This window comes from Salvelinus sp. IW2-2015, linkage group LG28 (genome assembly GCF_002910315.2).
Source record: "Salvelinus sp. IW2-2015 linkage group LG28, ASM291031v2, whole genome shotgun sequence".
Classification (NCBI taxonomy): Eukaryota; Metazoa; Chordata; class Actinopteri; order Salmoniformes; family Salmonidae; genus Salvelinus; species Salvelinus sp. IW2-2015.
In genome coordinates, this window is record NC_036868.1 from 17515436 (window position 1) to 17525776 (window position 10341).

Consider the following 10341-nt stretch of genomic DNA (forward strand, 5'->3'; position numbering starts at 1 on the left):
GTGTGTGTGTTTGTGTGTCGGTAGGCTTGATGTTGAAACAAATTTTATTAGTTGCTTAATGCACTGTCCATTCACCTCCATAATTAATTCAATCAACTTAAATCAATGTCCCTGATTCTGTTTAATGCAGGTAGCAAAGGATGTGTCTGTGAGACTGCACCATGAGCTGGAGAATGTGGAGGAGAAACGCACAAAGACAGAGGACGAAAACGAGAAACTGAGGCAGAAACTCATCGAGGTGGAGGTGACCAAACAGGCCCTTCAGAATGAGCTGGACAAAGTCAAGGAGGTAAGAACACTCACCCACAATACATTATACAATCTATACAGCACATATTTTGCTGTAATACTCGTTATTCAATTCCCAACAGTCTCAGAAGAGAAGAGGAAGCAAGGAGGTCCAAAAGTCAGACAAGAAGTCTGCCCAGACCCCAACAGAGGTGAGGGATCACCATGAAATGCTTTTATAAAGAAAATAAAACTTTTTTTTTCCAAACACGAGCGAGAGTTGTGTCTCCTGTACATCAGAACTGCATTATCTTCCTTCCAATTCCCCTTCTCTCAGGATGACAACAATGATCTCAAGTGCCAGCTGGCCTTCATCAAGGAAGAGGCTGTGTTGTTGAGGAAGAAGACAGCTAAGATCGACAAGGAGAAGGACCGGCTGGAGACGGAGCTACAGAAGTACCGCTCCTTCTACGGGGACCTGGACAGCCCCCACCCCAAGGGTGAGGCCTGGGGACCCCCCACCACCCGTGAGTCTGAGCTGAAGCTGCGTCTGCGCCTGGTGGAGGAGGAGGCTAACATCCTGGGGAGGAAGATCGTGGAGCTGGAGGTGAGAGACATAGGATGTGATGCAGAGTGTTTAATGTAGGTTATGACATGAAAGAGACCAGGAAATAAGTTTGCACATGGGAACACAACTGTTCCGATCATTTCTGCCTGTTCTGTTCAGAAGGTGCCGACAGAGAGAGGAAGATAGTGATTCATAACATAACCGTCTTCTTGTCATGTGTTTTCAGGTGGAGAACCGGGGTCTGAGGGCGGAGCTGGACGACCTCAGGGGTGAAGGGGAGGGAGAAAGCGGGTCCGGTGGGGGGGCTGTGGGCGGGATGGGGGCGGGCCGGGGCCATGGGGAGGCTATGACTGAGCTGAGGCAGCAGCTGCAGCTGGTGGAGGACGAGGCAGAGCTCCTGAGGAGGAACCTGGCCGACGCTGAGGATCACAACAAGAGAGTGACGGGAGAACTCAACAAGCTCAGGTTTAAGGCCGGGACCCACGAGGGAGGGGCAAGGCATGGAGGAGGGGCGGCAGGAGGAGTAGGTTCGGAGAAGGCAGAGGCACTGCAGGAGGAACTGAAGACGGCCCGGCTACAGATTAATGATCTCAGTGGGAAGGTGAGTCGGTCTTCCACATTTGTTTTCTGGTTTATTTCCGTAACCTTTAACATATATTGAAAGTCAAAATGGCTATACAGGCAATATGGTAAACAAAAAGATATCGCTGGAATCAAAGATGAAAACAAAGATCAAACGTCATAAACATATCATGCCTCATTCAGCCAGTCCTATTCTCTCACCCAGGTGATGCAGCTGCAGTATGAGAAGCGTGTTCTGCTCTCCAACATGCAGCGCTACGACCTGGCCTCCCACCTGGCCCTAAGGGGGGGCATCAGCCCTCGGGACAGTGATGCAGAGAGTGACGCAGGAGGGACCGGACCAAGTGGGCGCCGTGAAAGCGATGATGACTCCTCCTCCTCTCGCCTCCTGCCCCCGCACCGCAAACGCGAGGGCCCAGTGGGCGGGGAGAGTGACTCGGACGAGGTGCGGAACCAAACCCGCTGCCTCACACCTACCCGGGGTCTCTATACCCCACCCCCTGAGACCGCCACCCGCTTCCTGCCCCGCAACTTACGGGATCGCCAGCAGATGATTGACATTCGAGTGGAGGCTGAGCGTCTTGGCAGGACCATCGACCGGCTCATCGCCGACACGGCAACTATCATCGCAGAGGCACGGGTGTACGTTTCCAACAGCGACCTGTATGGGCGGGGTGAGGAGGAGGAGGAGGAGGGCGGGAGGATCAGGGAGCATGAGCTGCTGTACAGGATCAATGCCCAGATGAAGGCCTTCAGGAAGGAGCTACAGGGCTTCATAGACAGACTGGAGGTGCCCAAACCTGAGGACAGGGAGGAGGAGCCACTGTCGGTAAGTGTGTGTGTGTGTGTGTGTGTGCTGTGTGTGCTGTGTCGGTGTGTGTGTGTGTGTGTGTGTGTGTGTGTGTGTGTGTCGCGCATGTGTTTTTGTGTGCGTTTCTTAATTAAAGAGATGTAGACTTGACCATGCCTGTTTGGCTGTATCAGCATAGTCTCTTCACTCGTCCGTCACCATTGAATATTTTTCTGACTTTATTCTCCTTCTTTCTCTGACCCTATTTTCCCTCTCGTTTCTCCTCCGTTGACACTCATGTTCTGTTCATCCTCTGCCCAGATGTTTCAGCCCATCATTTTACTCATCCTCATTCTAGTCTTATTCTCCTCCCACTCCTATGCCACCATCTTTAAACTTGTCTTTCTGTTTACCCTTTTCTTCGTCCTGTGATCCCGCCTCCCTCAATAGCATAGCCACATCCTTTGTTTGTTTGTTTCTATTATTTTTTTAAACATTTGTTGCCAAGGTCACCGAACGTACAGGAGCCTCCCTCTTCAAGCACAGGTCACAGTCACATAACAGGATATATGCTTAGGTTCAACACTGGAGACTACTTTTCCCACCACCCACCACTTCCTTCATCACCCCCAAGAAAAGGTGAGTTAGCATAACACCCGTTTTGCCCAATTCCAAAATCAAATCCTATAGCCATAGTCCCTACCTGCAAAGAAATGTTGTAGCCTATAGGTAGGCCACCATCATGTGGTAGTATATAAGAAATGTAGACCTACAATCTGATAGGAAAGGTGGAGTTTCCTCCTCATTGCTTACAAAAGTGTAAAATATCAGATTTTAAACAAACAAGTAAATAGTGGTGATTCGGTACCATGGCGAAAGACAATCAGAATTCCGATTCAGCACCTGTACAGCGTGGACAGCGACAATGCAAACGAAGGATGTTTGCCCTTAACTCGGCGTTTCCCAAACTCAGTCCTCGGGACTCCAAGGGGTGCACGATTTTTGTCCTAACACTACATAGCTGATTCAAATGATCAACGCTTGATTGATAGTTAATTATTTGAATCAGCTGTGACGTGTTAGGGCAAAAACCAAAAACTGCACCAGAGGACCTGCCCTAACTATTTGATACGGACTCTGCAGAAGTCAGGGCATTCATACTTCTTGCGCTTCAATGCGGAGCTATATGGAGCCCTCTATATTGTTACAACATTTGAGAGATGCATGGCGTGGCTCTGTAGGCTTCGCAACTGCATCACACCATCCATACGGCGCCTCAGGCCACATTTTCGGATCAAGCATAAATTGGCTCATAGTCTGAGGATTCCCACATTCCTATCCACACCAAATATATTTTGGTTTTGAGCTATCAGATGCCTTTTGCAACACACTGTTTATGTCGACAAGTGTCCATCATGTCAGTGAACTATTTGGGTCAGAACCTAATGGGGGTCGCATGACGCGCGCGATGATATTGTGCAACCTTCATCAACAGCAATGGCAATGTCAAAATAAATAAACTGTAAAATTGTAGTAAAATTGTAGTAAAGTACCCGCCAACGCGCCAGATATCAAGTTCTTCGAAAAAAAACTCATTAAAATAATGTTAGCGCAGGTGTCACATATAGGCTACATTTTGGCAATCAAAATTGTAAACAAATAAGAGTAGTTTGGAGTCACAAAACGAAATCTGCCAAGCACCCCAAAGCGGAGTAGCAACAGGAGTGCCTATTGGCTCAGAGCTCGGCAGCTGAAATAGCTATGCAAACAGTTTCCCTCTCTACATTGCTTTTTAATTATAGACAGGATGCGAGTGACGACAGTCGTCCCATCGAGACCTCAAATGCTGGAATAAATTTGACATTAAGATACTTGATCTTGGCTCCCGTGATGCGACGTAAATACGAGGTGCACTATAAAGCCTGGGTCCCCCGCTGGAACATAAGTTGTTTACCCTGAAAAAAGGTACCTGCTCTGGACATAACCCTGCCCAGGCTTGACAAGAGAGGGCTCCTTTAAAATCCAATCCGCGGGACTTTACGTAATAGAACAGAGGCAGAAAAGCGAGGATTTCGCGACAAGGGGACTGACTCTCGAGCGGTGGAAGCGCAGCCGCCACCGGGCAAACAGAGGATCTCAAGAGATTCACGGTGAATACCTTGGCTAGACTGAAATCAGGATTAGTTATCTGCCACTGCGATATATCCTCACCTATTAACAATAAAATCGTCAAGGAGAATATTGAACAGCTAGGTAAGGCCACATGAAGAAGTTAATATTTAAATGTATTTTATGGATATGGAGATTTCGTTTTACGCATCTCTACAACTTGGGTTTCTAACAATAATTTGACATAATCATTGGACAAAGCACTTAATAAGGACAAGTAGTAAAATATAACATTGCAGCTCCACTGTTGGCTTGATGTACTGGGTCACATTTGATCAACTTGTGCCTCCCCTTTGGTGCTTTTTTATACGAACCACCAAATAGGCTACATTTGGTCATGTGGGAATTTATTTATTATAGGCCTATTAATATTCAAAACACACGCCATGCGTATTTATTCTCTCTCTCGCTCTTTCTCTCTCCACGTTCTCGATGCATAGTTACAGGTTTGTATTATTAACATATCCGTACTCTTACATCACAAGATGACTGGTTGGTGTTCGGGTAATTTCGAGGTGGTAAAAGCACATAATATATAACATTCGGTGATAGCAAACCATCGGCCTTCTAAAATTACCTGCAGCGATAGGCCTACGGAAAACCGTTTAAACCAAGCCAATACGCGCCACTATGCAGCATTATGGCCACTTTTCTAGAGGTGATTTGGCCATGCAGCATGCAGCCGAGTGCGAAATGAACTTATCGTTTAGCGGTGACACGGAGGGCACACATTTACATTGTTCGCAAAGTGTAACAGAAGGCGTAGAAGAAAGGCGTCCTGCGGGTAACCTGTACGTGTCGAATAGTTGTTGTATTCGACATACACTCCGCTTTTGAAAAATGGGGAATATGTGCTCATTAAAACGGGTCATGGCTGCAGATTGGAAAGTTTCCAAAGTTCCATTATAGAAAATTGGAAAGGACAGAGCGAAGGGTTGGAGCAGAGAGGATAGTGACCAACAGCCAAATAGCGAGGTTGTCACACTACACCAGGCATTCATTGGCATGTGTCACATAGGTAGCTTAAATGACTATGAAATATGGCTGGGAATACAGAGGGCTTGCCCAAAATGCTTTGAATCTTTCCACGAAATCCACAAAATTTGTATTTATTCAGATTAGATTCAGATTGTGTAAAAGTCATATGTACAGGGTTTCAGGTGTGATTGCAGGGTACAGTACAAATCTTAGGCTTTGAGCTCCAACATGCAGGACTAGTGAAATAAAATAATTAAAACAGCAATAAAAACAATATAAATATAAATAGCACTATATACATAATAACAGCTGTGGCAGTGATGAAAAAAGAAATTACCGTTGGGGTGGAGGCAGAGTATAGACTGTTGAGGGAGTGAGGTGGAATGACCATAGGGGGAGCAGCAGCATTACCATTGAGTTAAATAAAAATAGAAAAGTACATATTTACAACTGCAACAGTGATCAATGTCATTGGGGTGGGGGTAGAGTAAAGTATGTTGGGGGCTACAGGGGGGGCAGCAGAGAAAGAATGTCCATGGGGAGTAGCAGGTAAGGTAAGTGGAGTTGAGGGTGGGGGTGTAGCAGGGAGAATGTCCATGGGGGAGTAGCAGGTGAGAGTTGAGGGTGGGGTGTAGCAGGGAGAATGTCCATGGGGGAGTAGCAGTGTGAGAGTTGAGGTGTGCAGGGGTGTAGCAGGGAGAATGTCCATGGGGGAGTAGCAGGTGAGAGTTGAGGGTGGGGGTGTAGCAGGGAGAATGTCCATGGGGAGTAGACCCTTTGAGTCCATTTGTTTACTGGTTGACTAATGTCCTCTAGTTCTCCCATGTCTTATCGTCCACAATAATCATCCCCATCCTCTCTTCCTTTGCAGTGTTCCGCCAACATTTCCACACCTTGGTGACCCCTTCAAGACAGAAAGACAAAAAGCTAGGAAGTTGAAAACGAAAGGAAGTTAGGAAGTTGAAACAGAAGAAGGAAGAAGAAGTTGTGGTGGAAGAAAAGAAAGTTGTGACAGGAAGTAAAAAGTTTCTGCAGGAAGCGGCCCAAAATGGCGGCCACCGAACTGCAGCGCGGTCTGGAGCAGGCTGGGCGGGGCTGGGGAACAGAGAAGGTGGAGCTTCTGGACAGCTTCGACTCAGAGATGCAGGAATGGGAGGACCAGCTGCAGGACATGCAGAGGAAGATAGAGGAGGTGAGTGGTCAACCATGGTCAGATGCGTTCCATCAAGGTCTAAAATAAAGTAAAACATCATCCAAATACATGGGATAGTCCAAACATGGTCCAACATGCTCAAGCACAGTTCTGACACAGTCAAACAAGGTCCTAGGTAGAGTAACATTACCTGAAATGGGGTATCAGTAGTGTGAACATTTTCACTTTGAGATAGTGTTTTTCTCGTCTTCTCTGAAGAGTGTTTAACTGGTTGTGTGTGTGTGTTATAATAAACTGTTGGAACCACGCCCCTTCTTGAGACCCCATGTCCCCTCTGGAGTAATGATACAGACAGATGTTAACAAGCTAATTAAACTGTGATGTGCTGACAGACAGTCAGAACACTGTGAAAGATGATAGTGGTGAATGAGTTAAAGCTTAAAATAGCGAAGCAAGCACACACTCACTCCAACTGACATAACAAATGTGTAGATTATAAAAATAGTTGGGTTGTGTAACTATTTTGGGATGGTTATATGGATTGCGTAAGCAAGGTTGACATTGTCGTAGGTGCAGACTTGTTTTGTGTACATATTGTCTTGTATCTGTATGTACATTTAGGTTTAGGAACACGCCTAAGTTGTAAGTGTAAATAAATAGTCTAACTGGGGAATACAACTATTCCAACTTGTGTTCACGTTGTGAAAGTAGGTTTTTGATCATTATCATGTTTATGCTCATATTTCAGCTTTACAATGAGGTGCAGGCTCGTAGAGGGGGAAATGATGTCACCATGGACAACGGCAAAAATGATAGGATGCACCATGGCAATGGCTTCTGTGACCTGCCTGGCAGCCATAGCAACAGAACCAAGGACCACCCAAGAGCTGTTGTTGTGCCAAATCACTGTAGCAACGGTTGTAGTCACGGCCACAACGGTTACGGCGAACCTGTCAACCATCAGATTGGTGGCTATTATCCAAATTGCAACGGTGCGGTGGAACTTGAAGACTTGTTGCAGGATTATCTTGGACATGGTCACGGAAAGACCTGGAAGACCAACTCAGCTCTCAATAATGTGAGTAGCTACAGTAACTAAGGATTAAAGTTGATAGGCAGCCCCGTCCAAAAAATAACCTTTACCCTATGTCTCACCCCATTGGTGTTTGCAGATCAAAAAAAATCTGATAGGTGGAAGCAATATGGTAGAAACTCCACTTAGCTCATTGGAAGACTAGATGGGCCCACCACCATATTTATTATACCTATATTGTTCACTTCAAGTCTTCAAACATTTGAGGGGCAGGGCCTAAGCAGGGTTGTTTTCAGTAATAAACATTTAAATAGATTACATATAACTGGCACGTCTCAATACTCCACTGGAAATTGCATAAGCCATGCCAGTGTGGCTGTATAGCTGAATTTGATATACTGTATCTTTGCTAGTTGCACTATTCTACATCACTGATTATTTCCCCTCCCAGGTAACCCTTGTCCCACTTCTCTCTCAGCATCTGAAGGAGATCACTAAAGGGAGCCAGGATCAGTCTCTGCACCGGGATGCGATGAAGAGGAGGCCTGTTGAGAATGAGAGGTAAGAAGGACTTCCACAGACCTCACTGATACTGAGATGACAAGATCATTTTGAGAAGAGAGTAAAATCCACCTATAAGATTTTGTATTTGAGTTATTTTACTCATTGAGTTATTTGCTTGTTAATCTGTTTTAGGATTGGTCAGGTGCGGTTTGCAGACGAGGAGGCTGAGAACAGGAAGAACAGAGTGTCACACAGAAAGAGTTCCCCCTGCAGGGACCTTAACAAGCCCCCTGTTAGACAGAGAGAAGTCCCTCCCGTACCCCCCCGCTCCACCTCCCAGGTTGCCTCATCCGAGACTTCCCCAGCACTCGACAGAAAGTCCCACCCCCCTGGGGTCCTTGTGGACAAGAAGTGTTGTAGCCCCTCGGTCCTCAGGAAGTTTGGGGCCATGCTCCAGAAGAACGAGGGGAAAACCCTCACCAACACCGGTGTGGTGACCAACCAGGTGCCTATCGAGAACAAGTGCCCCACCCCCGTCTGTCAGCGCAAAGAGCTGGGCGGCAGCAGGGCGCCTGGGCGCTTGCCTGTCCAGAAATGCCAGGCGGATTCCATCATGCTTACAGTGGCAATGGACCCCAGCAAAGAACGAGGATCTGGTGGGGCAGTGAGAGACTATAGGAGAGAGAGCCAGCTTGGTGAGGGTAGAGGCACCTCAATGGCTAGCTATGCTCACCCTAAAGGATCCCAGGCAGGGCGTCAGAGGAGGGCCGAGGCCAAAGCAAGGGCCCTCGGAGGGGCAGACAGAGAGACAGACATTGGTCTGGTCCAGGGGGAGAGGGCCAGGAGGCCTGCATACCAGCCTAGGGAGCCCATACTGGACTACAGGAACTTGAGTGGGTCCCATGTTGGAGCTCAGAGGATTCAGAGGGGAGGGCCAGTTGCAGGTCAGAATAAGGACGATGGACTCATTGAGCTACTGGATATGCTGGACATCGAGCACGAGTACAACTCCAGCCCCCGAGCCACAAAGTCTGCCTACAGAAAGGACACACAGAAGGTGAGATAGGCATAGCAAACACACAAACACACACACACACACACACAGTCTTGATCTGACCCACTCTTATCGTCTCTCTCCAGGTGAGCCCAGCCGAGTTGTCCCCAGCAACCCCGTCACTGAACTTCTCTCGTCCTGCCCGCCCAGCCAATCAACGCCCTCCATCCAGATGGGCTAGCTGTGCTCCCACTGCCTTGATCTCTGCCCCCTCCGGTCCAATGTCCCGCGCCCCAAGCCCCTTGGCACACACCCCTAGCCCCATAGCAAGAACCCCAAGCCCCGCCCTAAAGCAGCAATCTTTCTGCTCCTATTTGCTCCACACCGAGACTGTCATCATGTGAGAGACACGTTCCCCGACCCCCTTTTGACCCCGCCTCCCCTCCCCCAATTCAACCCCACAGGACTCGGATGATATAGTCTGCCCTTTCTGGAAATACTAAAGACTGTTCTTTCGATCCGTCTTGAAAAAAAGTGCTTTAAGAGATTTTCTATGAGATTACTTAGAATGACTTACACATATAAGAAACAAAATGGTTGACTCCTATTCAGTCTCCAGTGTTAGTGGCCTTCCTTTCTCCTGTGCCAAACTTCTTTACTTTTTGTTTCTTTCACTCTCTTTTACTTCCCTTCTATTTTCTCTTTCTTTTTATTGATGATTTTTGGATGGCTGTGTATATTGCGATACGAGCATGGCCCCCTTACTTGTGTGTGTGTGTGTTGTGTGTGTGGTGTGTGTGTGTGTGTGTGTGTGTGTGTGGTGTGTGTTGTGTGTTGTGTGTGTGTGTCGTGTCGGTGTGTGTGTTGTGTGTGTGTGTGTGTGTGTTGTGTGTGTGTGTGTGTGTGTTGTGTGTGTGTGTGTGTGTGTCAATCCTAATGAAGTGCCATGTTGGCTTGTTTTTAAAAGCGAGTTGGCCGTGTCCTGTCACCAACAGCAGCAACATGCTAACTGTCTATAGTGTGTTTTACTTGTGTTCATATATTATCAAAATAACGAATTTGAAAATGTTCAAGTAACATAGTAAGACATTTACAGTTATACTATGTAATGCTTCTGCTGTCCTTTTTTTCTCTCTTGATATAAATAAACACGACAGTGCTTTAATCAACTGAGTCCGTTCATCTGTAGAAGTTCTTGTTTGATGACTTATTTAGGGTTGGTTGGGGCGTACAGGGTGTAGCTAACTTTCATGTACCACACACTATGCTGAGATTCACTACGTCATAGACCATACCCCATACTGAAAAAGTACATGGATATTACGCGAATTATTAGGTCCAA

General features: G+C 46.9%; 2 protein-coding genes across 5 annotated transcripts in view; both read left to right on the forward strand.

Annotated features, from left to right (window-relative positions):
• Positions 1–2711, forward strand: part of LOC111954113 (microtubule cross-linking factor 3) — a 9741-nt gene extending 7030 nt beyond the window's left edge. Inside the window, exons 3-8 of one of the 2 annotated variants that reach the window (XM_023973611.3) lie at positions 131–289; positions 372–440; positions 566–835; positions 1023–1397; positions 1584–2207; positions 2490–2711. In XM_023973611.3, the coding sequence (XP_023829379.2) occupies positions 131–289; positions 372–440; positions 566–835; positions 1023–1397; positions 1584–2207; positions 2490–2600 (1608 nt within the window). In that variant the 3' untranslated portion in view covers positions 2601–2711. The remainder of the gene's footprint in view (positions 1–130; positions 290–371; positions 441–565; positions 836–1022; positions 1398–1583; positions 2208–2489) is intronic. The other variant, XM_070435790.1, reaches the window with a different exon arrangement.
• A 1256-nt stretch (positions 2712–3967) lies between these two features.
• LOC111954483 (uncharacterized protein KIAA0408) lies at positions 3968–9424 on the forward strand. 3 transcript variants are annotated; one of them, XM_023974260.2, is made up of 6 exons: positions 3968–4421; positions 6187–6507; positions 7217–7546; positions 7953–8062; positions 8198–9062; positions 9146–9424. In XM_023974260.2, exons 2-6 carry the CDS (start codon positions 6364–6366, stop codon positions 9401–9403), a joined length of 1707 nt encoding a protein of 568 aa, XP_023830028.1. In that variant the 5' UTR covers positions 3968–4421; positions 6187–6363; the 3' UTR covers positions 9404–9424. The 3 variants fall into 3 exon arrangements, with proteins under 3 accessions (XP_023830028.1, XP_023830026.1, XP_023830029.1); XM_023974258.2 differs by having other exon boundaries at positions 3968–4318; XM_023974261.2 differs by having other exon boundaries at positions 3968–4318; positions 7980–8062.
• The last annotated feature ends 917 nt before the right edge of the window (positions 9425–10341 follow it).